This window comes from Dreissena polymorpha, chromosome 4, assembly GCF_020536995.1.
Source record: "Dreissena polymorpha isolate Duluth1 chromosome 4, UMN_Dpol_1.0, whole genome shotgun sequence".
In the NCBI taxonomy this organism is placed as follows: domain Eukaryota; kingdom Metazoa; phylum Mollusca; class Bivalvia; order Myida; family Dreissenidae; genus Dreissena; species Dreissena polymorpha.
The window spans coordinates 109952992-109979236 of record NC_068358.1 but is presented as its reverse complement, the minus strand read 5'-3'; the positions used below and the strand labels follow the sequence as shown (position 1 = coordinate 109979236).

The 26245-nt window shown below is 35.9% G+C and overlaps 2 protein-coding genes across 2 annotated transcripts; one reads left to right on the top strand and one right to left on the bottom strand.

Annotated features, from left to right (window-relative positions):
* Positions 1-9839: 9839 nt before the first annotated feature.
* LOC127877996 (protein zwilch homolog) lies at positions 9840-25722 on the bottom strand. Its single transcript, XM_052424347.1, has 5 exons — positions 25657-25722; positions 16555-17488; positions 15933-16043; positions 14370-14504; positions 9840-13133 (listed from the first exon to the last, which is right to left on the bottom strand). Exons 2-5 carry the CDS (start codon positions 17467-17469, stop codon positions 12417-12419), a joined length of 1878 nt encoding a protein of 625 aa, XP_052280307.1. The 5' UTR covers positions 17470-17488; positions 25657-25722; the 3' UTR covers positions 9840-12416.
* LOC127878693 (uncharacterized) lies at positions 23481-24884 on the top strand. Its single transcript, XM_052425222.1, has one exon. The coding sequence runs from the start codon at positions 23481-23483 to the stop codon at positions 24882-24884; it is 1404 nt and encodes a 467-aa protein (XP_052281182.1).
* Positions 25723-26245: the final 523 nt, after the last annotated feature.

Here is a 26245-nt window from a genome sequence, read left to right as displayed (position 1 = left end):
CTTCTCTTAAGAAAAGCCTCGGCGAACTTAATCAAATATTCGAATAGCTTTACATTGGCCTTCAAAGGATGATCACATTCCCTAATAAGTTTGTGTCTCGATTCAGGTTCAATGAACGTGGTTTATTTAAACTATAGTTTGAGAACAAGGAGACCATCGCATGAGTCATAGCGTAGTGTGTAGATGTTAATATGAACAAGTTTGTGTCATATACCATAGTTTGAAACAGCGGAAAACGTTGTTACGTTTTGGTAAAGCTTACCCATTCACATTGAATAATAATGTGCTGGGAGTTTACTTATATTTGAAATTTCTAAAGAGATTTAAAAAGAGTCAGATGAAAAAATGAGTTTTCCCTTTATTGATTGCATGATAATCCTTATTATTGATTTCCCCAGGAGCATGGGGAATGAAATTACACAAGCTGATACACGCTAATTATGTTTGCATAATATAATACACGCTAATTATGTTTGCATAATATAATTCATAAGGATTACTCGACTTCTGGAAAATCTATTTCAGTATTTTAAACAACCTGATCAATTATTTTATTTGGGATTAAAAAAATATTTTATGCGCTTTAATTTTACATAAGAATTTTATTACAAATTGGATTTTTCAATTTAAAACGCACTATACAACCATTGTACATCAACACTTTTAGCGTTCTTGTAAGTGTCTATTAAATTCGGTATTACGCATGGAAACTACAAATCGTTGTTTATTGACTGATAAACAATGCTTAATATAAACTTATTTCCTTATTATAGTTACATTATTGTAAATTAAAAACACAAAAGCTCATTTACAGTTTCAATATTTTATCTTTTCACTACAATTGTGAAATCAAAACGCAATTTCATATTAAAATAGACATTTCGCATATGTCATCTTCATAATTCTGTACGCTTTGCAAACGGATTACTATCCAACCATCTCGTAATGCTGGCTTAAAGTATCCAGCAATTCCGTAATGCTGGCTTGAAAGTAAAATGCAGAACGCCACAAATGCTCTTTATGAATAATTAAGTCGTGTTCTGAGAAAACTGAGCTTAATGCGTGTGCGTAAAGTGTCATCCCAGATTAGCCTGTGCAGTCCGCACAGGCTAATCAGGGACGACACTTTCCGTCATAACTTGCTTTTCGGTAAGGAACTAAAAACTACCATGAAAACGGAAAGTGTCGTCCCTGATTAGCCTGTGCAGACTGCACAGGCTAATCTGGGACGACACTTTACGCACAAACATTATGCCCAGTTTTCCGAGAACACAACTCAATTGAGTTACAACAATTTAATTTTGACCCTGTAATTTGCCGATTGTATCTACAATGTCATTAATATTATATAAAGATATCTAGACTCTTTAAACATCGTATAAAAGCACACATCAGCTCTGTCGCAAAGAAAAGAAAACATTACATTTTTAAACAATTTTTTTAATACTTAAAAAAACGTAATATCGCAAAATGATTGTTCACATTTTCTTCAAATAAATGAAATATTGGAGTCGTTTTTTTTTCAGTTGTAACCATCAGGTTTGCAGAAGCTATGACAACTCAGTGCAATAACCCCTCCAGAACCAGATACAACTACACAAAAACAATAAATAAATTTATTTACAACATTAAAATAAACTATTTAAAATATGATATGACTATCAAAAGAAATAAACCAACAAAGTATCAAAGTTAATAACCAATTAACGTAGTTCAACTGTAGTGGTGGAGCACTATTGAGTGTCACGACCTGAACCTATGTCAAGCCGTCAATGACCGGAACTGAGTACCGGTGTTATTGTTCTGCGACGTAGCAAACTTCGAGCTGTATCAAGCCCGAAAGTAGAGTGCAGATAACCCGAGCTGTATCAAGCCCGGAAGTAGACTGTAAATACCCGAGCGGACTATTCCCGGAAGAAGACTGTAGTTACCCGAGCTGTATCGAGCCCGGAAGTAGTCTGTAGATACCCGAGCAGACGATGCCCTGAAGTAAAACGTTATAAAACGCCGAACAGACGTAGCCCGGAAGTAGAACGTACTGGTGACGTTTACGTGACCGGCCGTATACCGGTGCAAACGGTTCCCCGTTTTCCGCCTTATAACGAGGTGTCGTCGGTAATGTCAACGAGTATGACGCCCGGATGCTCAAGTAGCACTGGCGCAACGCTAACGGTGCGTTGATGACCTGTTGTCTACCATGCCAAACGACTACCTACATTGAAACAGCTAAAATAAATGACATTAGTAAATACTTTGCCATTAACGACTGTCTTACAGTCATACCAAATACATATACATAGTACAATGTCATAAAATGTATCACAAACTTGTTTAGGCCAGCATTTTTTAATTATCTGTTTTACGGGAGCGACCGACCCTATTTTTTGAAATAAACAAATAAAAATAAAAGTTACTTTCGTGTTTTTTAATTTACATTTCACCCGCCGACCTAGTCTTTTATCCAAAACTAGAAAAAAAATTGCGCAGATTGCCGAAAGTGTTGTTCAAAATTTGTTTATTATACGGGTTGTTTCGTTGTGCCAATTCGACTTGTAAAGAGTCAGCGATTTTCATTGGCTATTGCAGCCAATACCACCCGCTATTAGCCAATCGGTGAGTATTTAACAAATGATTTTCATAATGCATTTTCGAAATGGCGGACATAAGCATCAACGAGACAAATGTAGCATATTTTAAAATCAAAGTAATTAAAAAAGGAGCAGAAACAATTTCAATTAGAAAAGATAATCTTCAGAACACCATTTTTGACATCATGCCCATATTATGTGATACGAAATTCAAATTAATTATGAGTTTTTGCAGATGATGCAGAGGTGTCACCATCGATAACTTTCGGCGTGTTAAAAAGTTTTGGGTAGGTTTAATAAATATGCGTATTTATTAAAATGCATAATCTTTAATATTTTTATAGATAAAAATCAACATCCCAAAAATGTCCAAGAAGTACTACTTAACGTTACTTTATAATGAACACGAGGACTGAACCACAGGTACTTGCATCAATAATCCCATTCCCCACCCACCCATGTATATTCTTTATTTAGAAAAAAAGTATGCAACACAGCTTCTGATGAAATTAACATTGGGTCCCGATGTTCGTATGTCCGTCAAAGTCACAAGAAAGGTTTATTTATGATTCTTGACATTATTTTTCAAAAATGAGTTATTATTTAGCCGAAATATGATGTTCTATCAACTGTAAATAATGTTTTCATACTGCAAGATTTGTACTGCAAGGAATGCAAATAAATTTATCACACTTAAGGCTCTGTTGGAAAATGTGCTTAGAAATTTTCATTTGAAGTTAAACCGTGAATAAGAGAGGAACAAAATAATATGTGCAAAAGTTTACACCATTTTACTTTGACAATACTGTGAGTCTTTTATGAAATTATTAAAATAAAATACTATTTTAAAATATACAATTACACAGTTCAAAAGGTGTGTTCTATATATAATTAATCTTGCGAGTAAGTTATATACAGTCAGCAAAGTAATTCTACTAGAACAATTTAAATCCTTGCTTCATGTGCTATTTAATTCTTTATACGGCTTTCACTTAAGAAAATGTTCAATGAAATAAATCTAGGTTTCTAGGTATATTGTGTCTTTTACCTCAATATTTTGTTGAGGATAATGTGAAGCCAATGGACATGATACAAAACCTACGAAGATTACCGCCATATAATGTCACAGAGAAAATAATTATCACCTAACTCATGCGTTTTGAAGGAAAAATATTGTTTAACTCTTTATTATATAAGTAAATATTAAGCATGTGAAACAAGAACGGATTATTTTTAACTCCAAATGTATGATTTGATCACACCTAGAAGAAGAAAACACTAACATGTTACACACCAAATATTGAACCCCTGACCCTTGAGGTGTCTGTGTTTTTAGGTATTATCAAAGACATTAATTTATATAAATCAGTTGACCCCTGAAGCGCAAACAGTTTTGACCACGGAGACATGCTTTGGGGAAACTTAGCAAAGAACCACCAAATGGTTGGAATGCAACGCAACAAACCAAAGGGCCTTGCGGTTTCAGAGAATGATTATATTATTTTTATTTATAAGCAAAACAGTAACCACTGGGGAGGGCAATTTTTTTGCTTGATTTGAACAAACTTTAAAAAAATCTCATAACGATGTAACACACCAAATATTGTAGTCATGCCTCTTGTGTTCACTTTACATATATAAACACTATAACTCTCTTTGAATATAAAATGAAACGCAGCACATGTTTTTATAAGTCTAAAACTCACGGTTTCTTAAATGAAATATTCACATTTTATGTACTAGAACTTTCACTGACAATTCAAGCGAAGTCTGATCAGGATCCAAAGTGTTCGCTTAACATCTTTCGAAGTACTAACTGAATGAAAATTATGTTGAAAAGTTTTGATCCTGATCAGACTGCTCTTTTGGAGCCAAAATGGTCGCAATCGCCCTAAGGTCCAATTTCCTGTTATGTGGCTCATTTTTTCTCATGATTGATACAAATTATCATGATATAAAGCAAGTCTGTTGTATATTAAATAGTATTTTTAGTGTGCATATTCCTTCCATGGATGAAAGTTACAAAGTTGGTTGTTATTTAAAGCTATTAAACAATTTAAAAAGTTTTCAATTATTTTTTATTTAAGTCAACTGCGTTCTATATTTGTTATAAACATACATATGATTAACACTCAACAAAAGTTTAACGATCAATATAATACACTACACACCTGGTGTGGTAATTGGTCTCTATTGAAGCAATATAGTATAATACATGCGAAAAGTGCTTTTACATATAAATATATATAAAAATATGTATACTATTATTATAAAAAGCTTCTACAACAGTGTAATAAGATATATAAAACACTTAAAGTTTCATGCAAGTATACATAAGGTTATATTGGCTTAATATTAAATTTTCAAAAATAAAAAAAAATCGGTTCAGACAGTTTTATTTTTATTTTTTTTTGGTAGACTGCTCACTTTTCATGATATTAATTTTATTTATCCCCCCCCCCCCGACTCAATTTGTTTGAAAAATTTCCCGTAAAACAAATTTAAAAAATGTTGGCCTTAACCAGTTTTAATATAGAACTTGTACACTCAGCATGACCGCGACGCGAGAATATGTCCCGTATTTTGTTTGCATTCAGAGGTATACGAAGGGCGCGAATTGTTAGTGCGTCCTCAAAAAACAAACAAGTCATGCTAAGAGAAAACGACGTTAAATGCATGCGCGTTAAGCGTCGTCCCATATTATCATGTGCAGTCCATATATATTAATAAGGGACGACGCTTAAACCCTAAAAACTGATATAAAGAGACTTCCTGTAAACAACTGCACAGGCTAATCTTGGACGACACATTACGCACATGCATGAAACCCCGTTTTTCAGAGCAGGCTTGTTTCAAGAACTGGGCGACTTAACATGAAAGCCTAGTGTGATTATTACGTGGTTCGTCACATTTCTCAATTAGATGGATTTTTTTTAAATATAGCAGTCTTCACAGTACCGGTACTTAATGAAAGCACTGACTTGAAATAACATAATAATTACAATTAGCATGTACGTTAACATATTTAACTTATTAATTCTACCTAAATTATAATGTATTTGTGAGCATCTTTAAAGGGCTGTTGGTAATGTCATCATTACTACTGATAAACATACAGAAGACATGACAGACGAACAAACCAAACCTGAACAGAAAGCGAAACTTCAAGTGTATTCACACTCAGCTAGGAATGGTGGGGCACTAGCGTATCTTTTACATGATCAGTTCTTATGGGCCGTGCTCTTTAAAGGGGGGTTTAATGAATGTGCGTAAAGTGTCAGCCTAGATAAGCATGTGAAGTACGCACAGGCTAATCAGGGACGACGCTTTCCGCTTTTATGATATTTTTCGTTTACAGAAAGTCTATTCTTAGCAAAAATCAAGTTTATGCGGAAAGTGTCATCCCTGATAGGCCTGTGCGGAATACAAAGGCTAATCTGGGACGACACTCAACACACATTCATTCAACACCCTTATCACAGAGCTTGGCTCATATGTAAGCCTGGACCTAGCTATATAAAAGCCTAAACAGTATAAGAAGCATGTTCACAAACCTGACGTTAATTCTAAGTTTCCTTTCGCCTATGAATACTACTCCAGACAACGGTAAAATGTATAAATTAATACCGTTGCATTATATCTATAATAAGTCTTCTCAAAACATTTATAAAGCGTGTTAATCAAAATGAATAGACTTGTTTCCCGTAGTACATCTTAATATCGCAAAGTATTCAAAACATCGAGATATCTATCCGGTTTAATTTCATGAAGCAAGGATCTTTATTTATATTACTCAATAGCTCTAGATCTCGGCATTGAGGGACATAGGTTAAAAGGGGTATAAAGTATTAAAACCAACGCACGGCAGCGATTATATGTTAGCTGTAAACATACAAAATGTACATCATTAGTTTTATATCTTCTTTTTTCGAACTTGTTTTAATGACTTATCAGCATCAATATTATACATAGTTAAAAGGTAAGCAAACACATAACCATTTATTTCCAATATTTTTTTCTAACTGAACGATATTCTTACTTCGAATGATAGATTGGTAATGTTTTGATAACGGCATTATATTGCAACCGGAAGTCATCAGTTTGAAAAGAATTATGGTCTATTGGATAGTCGAAGATTTATATTTTTTTATAAAATTCCCTTAACAACTCGCTGTGAACATTTAAGTTTGCGTACACAAAACGTCCACGAGCAAAGAATATTCGTCCTTTATTTTACAGCAAATTATGTGTCTTTTTGGGACCATCAGTTATACCGCGCTCTGTGAAAATTGCGAGTAGTGCATGCGGCTTTGGCATGTGCGTAAAGGCACATGGTATTATTCGTTTAAATGAAGTATCTCCTTATCAAAAATCAAATTTAGGAGGAAAGTGTCGTTAAGGATTGGCCGGTATGATGCACTTGTACCCGTCTCGTAAGTATAATTCGTTTTCAATGCCAGAGTAAGACTTTGGCGATACCCACACAGTTTTAAACAAACATGTTCATTGCAGGTATCAGTCTAAAACAGCATAAATAACACTACACGACTAAATTGAGTTTATATTTAAACATTATATAGGTTTGTTACGAAAGGGTTCCCAGTAAACTGTTCCCATATTGATTGATTACAAGCCACATCAAGACATAACGATCCTCATTTTAGACGGCCTACGATATTACACGGATGATGTAGAAGATGTGGTAGTTTAATTTACATTGTATGTCATTCATTATAATCTATGATAAACTATTAATCATTCGTACACAGTTTACATAAACTGAGTCCATTCGATGTCTTTTTATAATTTCTTTTCTGGAAGGGGTTGTACAAATGAACAATTTACTGGGAAACGATATAGGGCTTGACGTCCGGACCTGATAACTATGTTTTGTCACTCATCTAGAATGAGAAAAATAAATATGATTATAATATCATAAATATGCTGGACACTGGTTGAAACCATTTACTCATTTTGCTCATCAGTACACTCCTGTCGCAAACACAGCATTATTACGTACCAAATTGCTGTATCCACCATCTCCTGCACACAAACTGATATTTGATGTTCCAAATGATAGTACCATTGTTCTTTATCAATCAAGGAATGAAGTCAATAAACTTTCTATTACCAGGAAAATGTTGACACTTCATGAGCTTTAAACATGTTTTAATTATAAACATAGGTACAATTTTGTATACATGATATACACTTACATATTTACTATTAAAGGGGCCTTTTCACAGATTTTGAAGTTTGTCATTAAATGCTTTGTATTGATAAATATTGACATCAGATATGACAAGCTCCAGTAAAACATCAAGAATAAAATTTTAAAAAGAAAACAAGAGGGCCATTATGGCCCTGAATCGCCCACCTGACTAACCTTGCTGCGTCAACTTAAATTCTATCAGACCCACATACAATCGCAAGCCAGATTTCATTAATTAATACATTTTGACAAAATTTCATTAAGACGTGATGAAAACTGAGACCTCTTTCATCTACACAAGGTTTTACTAGAATTGGCCCAGTGACCTGATTTTTGACCCCAGATGACCAATATACGATCCAAAATCAGATATTATCAAGATAGACATTCTGACCATATTTCATTAAGATCAGATGAAAACTATGACCTCTATTGTCTACACAAGGTTTTTCTATGATTTGACCTAGTTTTTGACACCAGATGACCCAAAGTCAATCCCAACCCAGATTTTACCAAGACAAACATTCTGACCATATTTCATTAAGATCAGATGAAGACTATGACCTCTATTGTCTACACAAGGTTTTTCTATGACTTGACCTAGTTACCAATTTTCTGACACCAGATGACCCAAATACAATCCCAATCCAGATTTTATCAAGATAAACATTCTGACCAAATTTAATAAAGATTGGATGAAAACTGTGATCTCTATTGACTACACAAATTTTTTATATTATTTGACCTAGTGACCTTGTTTTTGACCCCATATGACCCAAATACATTCCGAACCCAGATTTTCAAGATAAACAGTCTGACCAAATTTCATAAAGATTAGATGAAAACTTTAACCTCTATTGTCTACACAAGGTTGTTCTATTATTTGACCTAGTGACCTGATTTTTGACTCCAGATGACCTAAATACAATTCCCAACCCAGATTTTATCAAGATAAACATTCTGACTAAATTTTATAAAGATTGGATGAAAACTGTGACCTCTATTGTCTACACATGTATTTCCTATGAATTGACCTAGTGACCTAGTTTGACCCCAGATGACCCAAATACAATCCCAACCCAGATTTCATCAAGATAAACACTCTGACCAAATTTCATTAAGATTGGATGAAAACTGTGACCTCTATTGTCTACACAAGGTTTTCCTATTATTTGACTTAGTGACCTAGTTTTTAACCCCAGATGACCCAAATACAATCCCAACCCAGATTTCATCAATATACATTCTGACCAAATTTCATAAAGATTGGATGCAAACTGTGACCTCTGTCTGCACAAACAAATTGTTGACGGACACACGCACGCACATCGGACGCCGGACATCACACTGTCACATAAGCTCACCATGTCACTTCGTGACATATCAAGGGGTCATCTGTGAGTCATGACCAATGTCCCTATGAACTTTCCTGATCCCAGACTGAAGCGTTCTTGAGTTATCATCATTTTACTGCTTCAAGTCACTGTGACCTTGAACTTTGACCTAGTGACCTGAAAATCAATAGGGGTCATCTGCCAGTCATGATCAATGTTCCTATGAAGTTTTATGATACTAGGCGTATGCATTTTTGAGTTATCATACAGAAATCATTTTACCATTGTCAGAAACCGCGACCTTGACCTTTGACCTGAAAATCAATAGAGGTCATCTGCCAGCCACGATCAATGAACCTATGAAGTTTCATGATCCTAGGAATAAGCATTCTTGAACCATTTCTGTTTTGAGTCACCGTGACCCTGACCTTTGACCTAGTGATCTGAAAATCAATAGGGCTCATCTGCCAGTCACGATCAATGAACCTATGAAGTTTCATGATCCTAGGCGTAAACGTTCTTGAGTTATCATCCGGAAACCATTATACTGTTTCGAGTCACTGTGACCTTGACCTAGCGACTTGAAAATCAATAGGGGTCATCTGTCTGTCATGATCAATATACGTATGAATTTTCATGATCCTAGGCGTAAGCGTTCTTGAGTTTTCATCCGGAAATAATTATGTTTCGAGTCACTGTGACCTTGACCTTCGACCTACTGACCTGTAAATCAATAGGGGTCATCTGCCGGCCATGATCAATGTACCTATGAAGTTTCATGATCCTAGGCGTTAGCATTCTTGAGTTATCATCCGCAAACAATTTTACTGTTTCGAGTCACTGTGACCTTTGACCTAGTGACTTGATAATCAATAGGGGTCATCTGCCAGTCAGGATCAATGTACCTATGAAGTTTCATGATGCTAGGCCTAAGCGCTCTTGAGTTACCATCCGTAAACCATTTGGTGGACGGACCGACCTACCGACATGTGCAAAACAATATACCCCCTCTTCTTCGAAGGGGGGCATAATAATTTAAGTGTGACTGTAACAGGAACATTACCTCATAAAAGCTATAACAAGGCATGTTTGGTCACATGAATATTGCCAAACAATCAAAAAAGGGTATACAAATCAATAGCAATACAGTATTACTCAACGTTTCTTTAAGTGGCACAATGATTGTAATTTAAGCAATTGTTCACAATGCTACATACTCCTTGTGAGTTATGATCTACATACTGAAACAATCATGTGGGATATGTAAAGAAATATGATGAAAAAATAAGGATATTCCTTTTTAATCTAGGTGTTTACTGATCAAAAGGATCTCTTTTACAGACTTGTTCCAAATGAAATCAATATTAGCCTTGCTCTGGGCGTTATGCATGTGTGTAAATTGTCGTCCCAGATTAATCTGTCATGATTGTATAGACTAATCAGAGACAACACTTGGGATATTAGGGCTTTAGATAACTTTTGGGGTATATTGGGTAATTTACCCCCTGTTTTTGACAACAATAGGATTTTGTAAATTCAATAGAATTTTAGCAAAATACTTCATCCTCTACTTTTGAGCTTAATTGCGTTTTTCAACCCCGTTTTTTCAATTCAATTGGGTAATTTAGGGAATGACATATATAATATAATAAAAATCTACTAAAGTTACTATATTATTTATACAAATGGAATTCCAAAAGGTACCTGTACAGAACAACAGACAATTACTGATTTTTTTTATCAAAGTTCATTAATTTTTTGCGTTGAATAAGACCGAGTTTGTGAAAATCGCTGCACAATTGATGAAGTTATGGCTGTTCAAAGTGATGCACCCCATTTTCGGGTCATTTTGAGTTGAATACCTTGAAAATGAAAGTAGAAATCGGACGGGTCTACGAATTATTACAATAATACCCCTAAAGATTGATAACCGCTGGAAAGACTGCCTTCTTTTCTGCATAGGACGGCATATAAAATATCCGGTACATTTGTGTACGGAAAATAACCAGTGTAAAAAATACGCCCGATGTTCGTATGAATTGCGTTTCGTGACGTAAGGTTTTTTACGGGAATTACGTTATTAAATTTGTATTTGCGTTTTTGTACGCTTTATTTTCAATTTAATTACGTTTTTGGTTATTTTAAATGCGTAATAACGCAAAGACGCTTGTTATCTATAGCCCTGGGATATTATGAAAATATTCGTTTAAAAGTCCAGTCAAGGCTGAAAGTACTGTCCAGACTAGTCTCTGCGGACTGCACTGGCTAATCTGGGATGACAATTTACGCACATAGCCCAGTTTTTCCATAACAAGGCTCATATAAGTTGATAAGAGCATTAATGGTGAACATGTTTTAGAATTTAACACAAAATTAGTAAACAAAGAAGACTTAGTGGATATCAGGATTTGTCAAAAACCAATAAACGGTGAATTTTCTTCTCAAGTGGCAGTCAGTAAATATAGATTTAAAGTAAAAACAATTTATTCATACCAGAAAAAAATTAAACATGTTGAGAGCTCAATTATTATTAAATGCTTGTTGACATTATACCACAGGTGGTTAGCATGTGGCTATGATATTAACATTTTCCCTGTCGGAAGCAAAGTGAAAATGGCTATGTGCAAACAGCATAAAACCAGGAAACACTAAGGAAATTCATTTATGCGTTGAATAAGACCAAGCTCGTGAAAATGGCTGCAAAATTGATGAAGTAATAACTGTTCAAAGTGATGCACCCTGTTTTCGGGCGATTTCCAGTTGAATACCTTGTTCTATATAAATTTGATAGTGAATTTTATTTCTCAAGAAAAGTAGATTTTTCGTTATAACATGATTATTTATCATTCAAAATGATGTTTTCACTAAATAATATCATAGCCACACGCTTACCACCTATGCATTTAACCATACCAAAGAAAACAAAAGTAATCAGCACCAATTATGCTCAAGGCCTATATAGGACCAATTTGATAAATATAGGAAAACTATTAAAAACTTTCATGACAGATGTTTATACATGTATATGCAATAGTAACTCAGCAATATTGACCATATCAAGCACAAACACTACACAGTACCAGTACCAATGTAACTAAATTATGTGTACCCAGAATTAAGTTTACAATCATACCAAATGCTTACACTGTCTCTAAGAATGATCACTCAGGCCAAATTGCTCACACTGTCTCTAAGAATGGCCAGTCAGGCCTGAATGCTTAAACTGTCTCTAAGAATGGTCACTCAGGCCAGAATGCTCACACTGTCTCTAAGAATGGTCACTCAGGCAAGAATGCTCACACTGTCTCTAAGAATGGTAAGGAAGTAGCTGGGTTCCTCTTCATCCCCTGTGCTGGTCGACCTTCCAGCATCCACCTCCATCTGCACCCAATCAAACGCCTGCTCCGCGGTGAAGTGATAGGCCAGTCTCTCCGCAAAGAATGAGCCCACCTTTTTCTGACTCCACACTGACCATTCCGTGGGTGCAAACTTATCAAACACATTCCTGATGTAGGCGCTTGGAACGCTGAAAGTAAAACTGTGGGAGGAGCTTATCTGATTGGTCTCGTAGAACTTCAACATTTCTCTGCAGCACTTGGCGAGGCTCTCATGGGGCAGGGTAAGGTTGTTATTCAACATCATGACTGTCTCCAGAGTGTCCTGTAGCCTGCGCAGCCTGTTCAGCTTCTCCTCTAACTCCAGATTTCCTTTCAGGAAGAAATCCAGCATGCCCATGTTGGCGAGATTCTTTGACAAGAACATGTGGACGTAGTCTCGGGTCAACTTCTGCACCCCCATCTCAGCCATATACTGCAGGGGGCCCAATCCTGTCAGGACCGGGTCTCTCAGCTGGCCCCTATAGGAATCCTTCACCATTTGTCCAACGGTGGTGTTGTTGTAGCTGTGAATGAATGGCTGTAAATCGCCTTTTCGCAATTCTCCAACTATGTACTTCAGTGTTTCAATGAGCTCCATGTATGATGTACATCCTTGTAAAATCTGGAAAAACAACAAAATATTAAACATCACTGAAAACAAGTGCTAAGGAAGCATCAATATATATCTTGTTGTTTAACAAAGGTGACAATATGAATATCCACAAAGTCACCATAGCACAGTATGTTTTCACCATTATGGGAATGGGGCCGGGTCCTTTTGTCTTGGGAAATATCCTGTTCTTTTGACTAAAATTGGGAAATATATGTTGATGATTTTATGCTGTGAAATCATTGATACTAAAAGTGATTTGAATATTATATTTTCTAAGGTACAACTTATAGAGCTGGATTAGGAGATAATTAACACTGTAACACATCCTTTTATTTCTTTCCTGTCTTACCAAACTAGTTTGTCAGCGATTAAGCAACATTTACGATTTTTTTTTAACAAGTTTGAAGTTGCAATTTCATTAATAACTATGACATTCAATTTTCAAAATTAACCAGTCATAAAGCAGCACCTTTATTATCAAGATGTGCCACATTTCTATTTATGCCTTGTAACTACAGTAAATGGATGCAAACAGATATGGGCCATACTCAGTGAACAAAGGGTTTAATGCATATGCATAGAGTGTAGTCCCAGATTAGTCTGTGCCGTCCACACATGCTGATCAGAGACGACGCTCTCTGTCTTTGCGATATTTTTCTTTTAAAGAAAGTCTCTTCTAAGCAAAAATTAAATTTAGGCAAACAAAGTTATTGAACGGAAGCAACCTGTCTGATGCCACGCCTATCTGTCCCCAACACCTCAAGCTTATAACTAGGATTTCAAAACGAGCAATATCTGACCTTTAATACAAACTCACATTTTAACAACAATGAACAATCATTAAAGATGAAAATTTCACTGCAAAGGCTCATTTCAAGCAGGTTCAAACCTTAAGTAATAGTAAGAATAGTCTCTTAATTTCGTTGTTCACTTACACACAAAGACATAAAGCTTCATATTAATTAATTAAATCAATTGCATAAGGCAAAGTGTACCTTACTCTGCAAAATGCAGTGTGCCATACTTAAAAATAACATCTGGTACTTCCACCAATTGAAATCAACATTCTTATAAAGTTTTGTTATGATAAACAGAAAACTGGTTGTGACACAAAGAACACATGTACCATGATGTAACCATCAAACTTGGCCTAGATTCAAAGAAACATATCTCTGCAAAGAATATCCCAGCAAACAGGTATATACAAACACTGTTACATTGAGATTAGCTTATATTCACATGTACCTTCCACAGAAGATCAGTAAAATCGAGGTCCTTTCGTTCTTCAACCATGTCAAGGTTGATAGCCTCGCCGTCATCATCAGTAGCGCGAGTTGTCTCCCCATGGCGGATGTCTACAATATCACTTCCTAGCTTGAGCTGGAAAATATGCATGCTTTTATAAATCTGTGTCAAATTTCTAAATGATTAAATATCAGCCTATCTGGCAAAAATGGGGTCTGATGCACGTGCGTAAAGTGTTTTCCCAGAATAGCCTTTGCAGTCTACACATGCTTATAGGGATGACACTTTCGGCCTAGACTTGATTTTCATATAGAAAATACTTCCTTTAAATTAAAAATTCCATAAAAGCGGAAAGTATTGTTCTTCATCACCTGTGTGGACTGCACAGGCTAATGTGGGACGATAGTTTATGCACATGCATTAAGCCCTGTTTTTCAGAATAAGGCTCAAATATTATTCATGTTACCTGGATCATAGTCCTATAAAACATTTCACACTAATAAAGAATTAATTATATGAATGACTTAACACCTGAGACCCCTGTTAGCTTAACTGTAATGAGCAGACAGTTTTCAAATAGAATCTCTATTCACAAGGAATCTCTAAAGACTTATGAGGAAAATGGCCCAAACACCTCACAGTCATGTTTTGAAACAAACCTCAATAATTTCCGAAATCAGATATGATAACATTACATTTTAGTTCTGCGGAAGTTTTATAATAAGGGGGTTAACATAATTTTTATAATGTTTATAAACAAAACAGCCCTGCCTTATGATGGTAATGTTTTTTAATAGACCAGAACCATATATCACTTTGAAGAGACTGAATTTGAACAAATGTTTTGAGTATTTCATTTCAAAAACGCGCACACAAAATTGACATCATGTGTGGTCACAAGATTATTCTTCAATTTGACCTGGAGACCAAAGTTTTGGATCCCGCATGACTCAGTTTTGATCTTGGCCATGATATAATTGGGATAAATGTTCTCAACAATTTGCTCAGCAAGAAGTTTCAGCCTTTAGAGTGTTCAAATTTTGTTCATTAATTTGCACTGCTGTACTAGTTCTTACATCATGTGATCCAGTTTTGAACTCTGCTGAGATATAATTGGGATAAATGTTCTGACTAAGTTTCATAAACAATGGGTAATATACGAGTCAGCTAAAGAGTTCACAGATTTTTCTGGCCATTTTGGGAAAACGAGTCTGGTCAAATTTTGATTTTTGCAATCGATAAAATGACACATTTGGGAATTTTGTATCGACAAAATTTACCAAACTGGGATTCTTTATCAACAAATATTGACACAGCAGGACAAAATCATACAAACTATGGTTACAAACTTTGTTTGATAATTATGAAATAAAATGTTCGTATAAATTCATTAGAAACTTAAAACAATTAGCCTGTATTCACTAAACACACATGCATTAAGACAAACTGCACAGGCTAATCTGGGGTAACACCTTACACACCTGCTTTAAGGCTATATTTCCCGGAGCCAGGCTCACCAACTGGTGAAAGGCCTTTGCTAGGTAATTCTGATCACTGCCATACCTGTTCCACAAGCTTCTTCACGTCCTCAACAAGAGGCTGCTCATTGGTACCAATCCAGTTCACTTCAGTAGTCTCCAATCCCTCAATCACTGTTCTTAATACTTCCAGTTCCTATAGATAGGTAAATTGTTTGTTTAAATGAAGTCAAACGCAATGTTACCAATACCAGTATCTGATATGAATTGAAAAGTAACACTAAAAATTTAAAATCACTTAAGCAAATTAAGCCAAAATGAAAAATAGGTCCGTTTCTGGTCTCTTGGGAAAAAATGCATGCATATATATGTTTTGTTTGCTTTATATAACATATTACATGTATATGAACGAAACAAATGAACATGAAAAAAAAATGGGTTTTTTTGGCGACCACAATAAAATGTTGAGGGGCGGTGCATATTCGGGAGACACAGTCAGGCGACCCAAAACGAACCTAAATGTTTTTTGGCCTTATCAGATACCTTCTACTGTAGTCTTTCCACGCTCCCCATTTCAGCAGTAACCTGTACCATTTGTGATCAGATCTTAGATCTTTTCCGAGACTCACCAATAGTTACAAATTGATTATTGTATATTTTACAACAATAATGTCAATCATTTGGAACTGGCAAAATGTCACACCCACCTGATACATAGCAGAAAGACGACTTTCTGGGTTTCCAAGATAGTTTCTTATTCGAGCAACTGTTTTTGCTTGTAGTGGGGGCTCGTGTAGCATGAGGAAAGACTGGCCTGGAATTATCTTCCAATTCAATTCAAGTTGAATGAAGCTTGCATTTTCAAGCGAAAAATCAGCCATAACATGTATGTCATATTTAGCTTGACATGTAATTTCCACTGTGTTCGAAAAGTTTGGCAGCATCTTTGCATGAACTGCTTTTTCTGCTGGAGGTTTTGAGACGGAATCAGTTATCTTCAGACCAAGAAAATTGTTCTGATCATCAACAATAGGCTTTAGAGCAATTGCAGAAACACCTCGAATGTTCTGTCCATCACACAAAGCCAGTATGGTTGGAAATTCTGCTTTCTCTGATTCAAAGACATTTTTTGAATTTGAAGCAAGAGATGAAAAAAGGAACATCAGTTTTCTAACAGTAGCCAGTGGCAAGCCAAAGTCAACAGATTTTCTTTTGCTGGACGCATTCACCATACTGCCTTCATCGTCTTCAAACACTGACAAATCAGCAATAATATCAAGTTTTAATGGTGATCCACATACACCTATACTGTTTTTATCAGTTGATGAATGCCTACTGCTTTTCTTCCTGGTATGTACTCGATCTGGTGAGTGATCAATTTCATTGGGTCGTTCAACTGCTTGCCAAAATCCATTATTTTTACATGCAATAATAAGTGGTGATTTAAAATTGAAAACATCCTTCAACTTCTTGTATCTTTCAATTTCTATTGAGCCATCTGCTCTGATATAACTTAGAACAGAACTGTTGAAGACATCTTGATTAATGTTGCTTCCTTTTTCATGAGAAGCCTGGAGCTTGCTTAAGGACACTGCAAGTTGTTTTAACAAGGAATCCTCCATGGTGTATGTCACTGTGGTCCTGGAAGCAAAGATCAATTTTACTGTATAACTTCATTCTATCATCCTCGAATTGAAAAGACTATGAAGTAAAGAGAAAAAATAATGTTCTAGGTTGGCGCTTAGGATAAAAAGCCAAATTTCGGCGTCATGACGACCCACATAATAACATTATTTGCTTTACGTATGACGTTTTGTGTGTGAGAGACTAACAAAAAATGCAAAATAACATAATTTTTTGGCATCAACAATCAATAAAACCACATAGGCACATTTAAATAAAATATGTTTCACATGAAATTTCATTTCATTTATGTCATTTTTATTCATTGTCATGTATCAACAGTGACTGAATACAATGTCAGAGCCGTCCGTAGTATTGTTTTTAGACACTCCAGTTTTTACTGGTGTAGGTCTCGTCTTTAGTAGGTCCTATCTGCCCCCTCTCACCAATATTTGACATTGTACTTATCAAGCAACATTAGTCCGATACTTTTTGGCTCTTTAAATATACAAATACTGCAATTTATTTGTTAGAAATTTAGGTATTTTTTCTATAGTTTCAATTTGTTGTTTTGTGTGCATTAATTCCAAAGTAAATTTTTCATTCTAAATACTATATGTGTGTTGCACTTCTATATAATAAGTTACAGCACATGGTTTGCTTACCTGCAATTCGCACGTTTTTCATGTTTGGAACTTGACAGATGACAGTGTTTTTTAACCACTTTGGGAATGTGGCAGGTTTGCTTTGGATTGGGAAATATGCTGCATTTTGACCAAAGTTGGAAAATCAGTGGTGTTGTTTTGCCAACATAAAATATATACTTTCGTAAATTGGGAACGGGGCCAATTATCCGGCCCAAATTTTGAACAAAAACACACACTGACAGCAACAATTTTAGGCGCTTACAACACAGGTTTTAAATGGCATACATGTATAGTGAATGGTGTTAATTTTAGATGTGGCAGCATCTATACAGTAAATTGACATGATCAAGTATACATGTACTGGAATTCATTCTTTACTGCATAAAGTTGTTAACGGGTATTGATTTCTCAACTTACTCTCTAGAAGTAAATAATAGCTCACAACCCCGGTATTTGCATGTAACTTAAAAACAATTATTTTCAGTAATTCTTTATGTTAAAAAGGTGTGATGGCGATACCCAACACAGTCATGAATGTACTGTTTTAATAACCATTCAATTATACATCATTCTTATAAAGCTGTGATTCCTTGTTTATCAATCTGCAATAAATGCTTGATTCTGGACTTAAACCCATACAAAATAATATGAGGCCAGTAAAGCTCGATTGGTCATTGTCTGCTGGGGTACTACTTACATGTACCCGGAGTACTTATTGTATTCCCGCACAAAATCCAATGTTGTAAAACGCCCTACCGTTTACCGTAAAACTATATTGTTTATCTTAAACAAACTTCTATTTAAAAAAAACTGCATCAACATGCTTTTTTGAGTATGATGATGTAGGAGCCATTTAACAGAAAATTCACATAAATGGGAACATAATTAATTTATAAAAAAATTGCCGACAACAACCGATTTAGCATTAAAATTCCCGGGTATGTTTTAGTATAATTACTGTGACTCAAAGTACCCGGGGTACATGTAAGTAGTACACGAGCCAACAATGATCAATCGAGCTCCAGTAAACCCACATTTCACCCCGCCGATTAAAGTATTATTGCTTGTGATTGGATGGTGAAAATCACAGTTTGGCAATGGGAGTGTTACCTGAAAAATGTTCATGATGCCTCTGACAGCATACACAGTAGATTATCTATTATCAACCCATGTTGGGTCTACTGCGCAAACGTGGGGAATTCAATAAAAAAAATACAATAACCATCTTCTTTTACCTTTTCAACTTGAATCACCAGTTGAAAGATTCAATCACCATTGGCGATCAGAGAGGCTTACATAGATTTTACAGTCTATATTCAAGTTTAGCAGCATTCTTGTAAAATAGGGCTTTATGCATGTGCTGTTAAGTGTCATCCCAGAGTAGCCTGTGTCACGATACCATGAGGCGGGCCAACAGTGTTTTTTTCTCATTCAAAATCGGGTCCGCTAAATGGACCCATTCCCAACGGAAACAAGTATTGTTGAAAACGATGGATGCTCCCCTTGTTTGACCTTGAGAAAATCTTTTAGCCTCGGTGACCTTGACCCCAGTGACTTCAAACCTCATCAAAAGGTAGAGGTCTATGCAAGGTACCTACATGCCAAATATTTAAAAAAAAAATGGTTAAAAATTTGAAAGTGCCATGAGAAACTGTAACATAAGTGTGATGGAAAATCTATTATTAGCCTTGGTGACCTTCAGTCTTGACCCCAGTGACCTCAAACCTCATCAAAAGGTAGAGGTCAATGCAAGGTACCTACCTGCCAAATATGTAAGGGATCAGTAAAATATTGAAGGTGCTATAAGAAACTGTATCAAATGTGTGATAAAAATCTATTAGCCTCGGTGACCTTGACCCCAGTGACCTCATCAAAAGGTTGAGGTCCATGCAAGGTATCTACATACCAAATGTGTAAGAGATCGGTAAAATATTGAAGGCACTATGAGAACTGTAACAAAAGTGTGACGGAAGGAAGGACAAATAGGCAACTATATGCTCCCCGAACATAAAAAGTATTTATTTCTCCCACATAGGAGCTAATAAACATTCCCAATGGAAGGTTTCCAAACAAAATAATTTAGATCTCGATCTTAAGTTCCCGAACCTTAACTTAAGGCTAAAGTCAAAAAAAACTTATCCCTTATTCTCATAGTATTGGCCAGTGTTTTTTCACCGTTTTGGGAATGGGGCCGGGTCCCTTTGGATTGGGAAAATCGCGACGTTTGACTTAAATAAATTGGGAACTAAGTGTTGTTGTGGTTTTGCAAAATAAAAATGAGGATACAAGTGTTTCCAGTATTATATTTACTAAGGTTGAACGTATATTGATGGGAGATTAACAAAATATTGAGATTACAACTAGTAAAGGTTCCTTGGCTTTGAGGGAAAAAGAAAATCATGATAAAATATGCTGCATATGATATAAATTATAATGCAAATCCTAAAGTTTCCCGCTTTTATTTATCTTAATCTTTCGGCTTCTGATCTTTTCAAGGCTTTAAATAACGTAATAAAAAAATTTTAACAACAGCATGTTCAACTTTTGTTTGGTACACTATACAGTTGACAGATTAACCATTTGCTTACCACTTTGAAAACTGCGCCTGTTTTGTCACGCAGACGATTGTTTTTCACAAACAACAAGTGTTTACCTTGTAATGAAAGCGTTTTATCGACCGTTACAAAATAACAACTTTACATGTGTCATCCGATATGATTGGTTTATATCACAAATATTCTCCAATGAACACGACTGTAAGAAAGTCATGTTCATGATTTTTCCATGACTGGCGACAGTCGGTGAGTTTGTAATTTCGTCTGTTGTTATATGATATTTTAGGGTGACACTTGTCAATTATAATTTTAATGTTTTGAAGGAGTAACTTACGTTAAAATTGTACTAAAAATCGCTGAGTTTTGCGATTCTGTGCGACAGGAAAGTAATGAAAAATAGCACATGTCGATATCAAGGTTACAATCCACTTTTTTTTTTCAGAACACTTATGTTCGTGATTCTCAAATAGTTTGTCACTTATTTTTCAGAACAGCTATGTTCGCGATTCTCAAATAGTTAGTTACTTATTGGCAGTTTTTACTTATTTAAATGTCGTCAGTTACCAATCCATGTTCAATACCATTTTCACAAAGATGCATTACACTAATAGTTTGTTTATTTATCTACAGTTCACTTCTTCCATGTGATGTACAAGTCTTTTCGCTGCAAAGTTCACCCTCAGGTAGACGCATTTATTTTGTTTGGATGAAAGACAATCCTTATATCTACAATTTTAGTTCTGTTTGAATAAAATTTGACCTTATTTAAATTATAGTCCATATAAACGGACTCCCAGAGCCTTTGATAATTTTTGCTATGGCAGCTCTGGGAGTCCATATTCACTCGTTCATAAAGACAAGAGCGAATCTGCGCACAGATTTCCTGCGCATAACTAAACAGACGTTGTTTGAGACAAATTGAGGAAAATAATGAATAAACTTCATAAACATGTTGAATTTACCTGAATGGCAACCCGACGTGCAAAATATTGGTGTTCTGCGACCTAACCAATATTGGGTCAATTTTCCAATATGGTGGATACAGCATACGAAGAAAAAAACCTAGTCAATAAAAAACAAATATTTCTTGCTTTAATGGTACCATTTGGATGAGTTTGTGGTTTAGACAGGTAAACGTTAATAAGTTCTTGCAGTTTCAGTGTTCCTTAACCCTTGCATTGTTGATAACATTTTGCACCCATGGACAAGAGAGAGAGAGCGCGCATTGCAACTCTCAGCAGCCCATTGGGCTAATTATACACACACAATGAATGAATGACAGACAGACAGGCCAAAAACAATATACCCCCGATCTTTCGATCCGAGGGCATAAAAAAACGTGACAATAGCCATAAATAAATATTTCTAAGCTGACCACTATTTAACTTTCTACCGCATATTTACCATATCTGAAGTAAAGATTGGTAATTAAATAATTATTAAATAATATTATGACGCTAATTGAGTCTATATGGGTGCTATCAGGGGTGAGGCTATCTCAAATTAGGTTTTGACTGTCACCTTTGATAGTTTGTGTACACAAAGGTAGAGGCATTTTTTTCTAAATTCGGATTACAAATGAAGAGAACATGATATAGTAATAATTTTACTCTTTTTTCTAACTAATCAACTGCCTGTTCACATAACACTTAAAATGCTTGGTATTTTTATTACAGAAGGCTGAGGGAAATGAAGGTAACAATATAATCCAAATCTAAAAATGCAGCATTAAAATGTTTGAAAAAAAAAACACAAAAACAACATATATAGTAATACTTCCATAAATGCACAAGTTTCTTATAATATTGCTACTCGCTTGAATGCATATATTAAATGCACGATGTGCCAAAAAATTGTACACATAATACTCAATTCACCAACTAACATCTAAATGTTTAATGCGATACTCCACCGTTAATGTGTAATATTGAATTAAATCAAACTCGAATGGTTTGGTAAATTAATTGATGCATAAAGCGTCTACACAGAATAAATTGTATAAAGACATAAACAAAGTCATTATTATACATATCTCGCGTACCTATGATTATGTACACAAGCAAACAACTACACATGTAATGCAAGTTTCCGCTTTTGACAAATATTAAAAAATTGAATCACAACTTCGGCGTTTACTTGTAAAAATACAAACAACACTTTATTTTATTTCTATAAGAACAAAATGTTATATTTAAAATAAACTTCGGCGTTTACTTGTAAAAATGCAAACAACAATTTACTTTATTCCTATATCGTCGGATGACCTGTTATGACGCGAACCTATTTCGACGCAGTTTTTGTTTTTCTCGGTATTAATACATAAGCGACTTCCGCTGACGTCATTTTGCTATAAATCGTAGTAAACACGTACTTGCTATCGCTTGCGCAAAACATGTGGAAAGTGAGAGATGAAAAGGTAGGAATAGATGCATTCAATGTATTTCAATGCAATTTTGAGTGATTTTACTAACGCAAAAATACATCTCAACGGAACATGATTTTATTCACCTAAATTCATCGTGGGATAAAAATGACGAATGTTCGTCTGCAAGATTTTTTTGTTTCATTCATAGATCACGTGACTGTCATGTGATGGATTACGTCAATTCAGTTATTTTTAGCCCTCTGGTAAGGTGTACGCGTTAAATGAATAGCACTGCACACACCCACTCATTGGATTTTAATGGGGATTTACTACCAGAATTATTTACTATTGTAACTTATATTGTGATGAGTGGTAAACTTATTTAAATGTAATTTTATTTCCAGGGCCCACAAGGGAAGTACCGGTGTTATTCACCCACTTCTATGAATGCTGCCTATGAACATATCAGACAGACAGGGGCCCAAATCAGAACAACTGCCAGAGAATTTGGGGTACCTGAAGCATCCCTGAGGCACAGGCTGTGCGGCAGAGTGAATCCGGAAAGTGTACATTCGGGTCCACAACCGATGTTTTCCAACGAGGGGGAAGCCCATCTTGTGGAACACATCAAGACCATGGCAGAGTGTGGATATGGCTATGGGCGGGCTGAAGTTGTGACCATGGCCTCGGAGTATGCTGTTTACCTAGAAAAACGGGACCAAGCCCATCCTCTATCAATGAAATGGTTCCGTGGCTTTATGTCAAGGTGGACGGAACTTAAAGTTTTGAAACCTCGTGGTCTTGAATTACAACGGGCCAAGTCGATCAACATGGCGTCAGTGACCAGATATTATACTGAACTAGGGTCTATTCTGGATAAGTATTGTTTGAAGGACAAACCAGAAAGAGTCTACAATATAGATGAGAAGGGCCTGTCCACGTCACATACTCCACCATCAGTAGTTACCACTGAGACCAAAGTTCCAGCCGTAACATCTGGTTCCAGAACACTCATCACTGTGATTGGCTGTGACAACGCATTGGGGTATAGTGTGCCACCATATTTTGTTTTTCCAGGGGCCAGAATGCGTTCGGAATTATTGAAAGGAGGTTGCATTGGTGCTGATGGAACTGTGTCTGAATCTGGCTGGAGCAATAGCAGCGTGTTTCGCAAATATATTGCAGAACACCTTATGAAGTACTTACCTGAACGTTCCCCAGACAAACCTGTTCTCCTGCTGCATGATGGCCACAAGTCTCATATAAACCTTGGCTTAATTGACTGGGCAAGAGAACATAACGTGATTTTGTTCATACTGCCTGCTCACACCAGCCACGTGCTACAACCGTTAGATGTGGGATGCTTTGGACCTTTCGAACGAATCTACAACTCTGTGTGCCATCAGTTCATGGGAGAAAACTGTGGGAAGAGTATAACTCGCTACAACGTTTGTAATCTGGGTTGTCAGGCATATGCAAAGGCACTCTCTGCTAGCAACCTACAAGCATCCTTCCGAAAAACAGGCATACACCCCTACAATCCATCAGTTGTTGATGCATCCCACTTCAAGCCTTCAGAGGTCCTACATTCAAGCCCTGCGATGCCAGCACCACAGAGTGACGCTCAACCCACTGCTAAGGAATTCTTTAACGGCAAAGTAGCTGTACCCAAGCCAAATGACAGCAAAACCATAAAAAGGAAGTATCTCAGCACTATAGTCAGTGGTAGGGCAATCACTGAAGATTCAGTTCTTGAAAAAGTGAGGGACCATGAGCAGTCTAAGCACAAGAAAAAAATCTGCAACCCAGCAAGACCATCAAACTGGACCATCTGGATCAGCAAGTAAGTCAAGGGTTGATCAAAGTGCCATGTCAGAAAGTGACCAGGATGACTCAGACACTGATGTATGCTGCGTGTGTAACCTGTTCACACCTGTTGAAGAACACAACAGTGCATTTGTTGTGTTTGTCAAGTGGGTGCAATGTGACAAATGTGAACATTGGGTCCATCTGATATTTTGCACTCAAGTGAGGGTTGTTAGAAGGGGTGATAAGTTTCTATGTCCCCACTGTGCCACCGAGGAATGAGCACCTTCATATTGTAGTGTTATGTAATTTACACTGTTGTTAGTATTGAATGTTACAATAAATTTTGAACTTAATATGTGTTTTACATATTTTAGGTACCAGTGTACAAGTTCAGTCTGCATGGTTAGGTACCGGTAAGTTAAATTTCAGCGTACAGTCTCCAATGTTAACAAGGCAGCCAATCAAATGCGATGTTGACAACATAACAAGGCAGCCTATCAAATGCGTCATTTCAGGTCACTCTCAGAAAACATGGCCGCTTCCATAGTGTAGCAAACTTTTAATCTGGTGGTGTTTTTGGTGTGATTTATGTCAACTTTTTGTTTCAAACGACATAAGAAGGCATTCATTAAGAAAAGCATTGTAGGTTAATGAAAGGTGATGATGTTATAAAAACTTATTTTGTTTAATTGCTTACATGCGTCAAAATAGGTCACTCGAGGATAGTTTGCAATATTTAAATAAAACAACAATTTATTTCACCTAGCAAAAACAAGTATCAAAAATGTATTTGAAAATAAAATAACTTACCCAAATGCCTTATGTTATGGACACTAACGTTTCAGCTAGTGCTCTAGTCTCAAAGCTGTAACTGTCCGTGTATGTCAACTAGTCTGTCGATGTATACGTGTAACTGCCCAGCCGCGTTTACCGAAAAATCGAGGAACAAAACTCAAACTGAACAACGTTTCTTCACTAACCAATAAAATAAGACATACAATAGATCATGTACACATCACCCGATATCGTACGACTAAAAGCGTAATTTACTGAGGCCCGAAAGTCTAACTTTACAGAAAAACATAACAATTTACAAAAATATGAAGATCGAAGTTTCTTTAAACTTAACGTATTTAAACGTGTTTTGGCTTAATATGTATCATTTACCACACTGAATAATGTGGCTACCAAAAACTTGCTTAAAACCCCCATTATAACCACCAAACAGAAAAATCTGAAAACTTACATAACTTGACAAATGTAAAGTTCTATACAAATGAGGCCCGATAATTAACAAAAAATAACATAAAAATGGGTTGAATCGTAACATGAGTCTAATGCTTACATATAATGGGCTAGTTACTTGTAAAAGAATATTATGATACCAGCATATATTAGC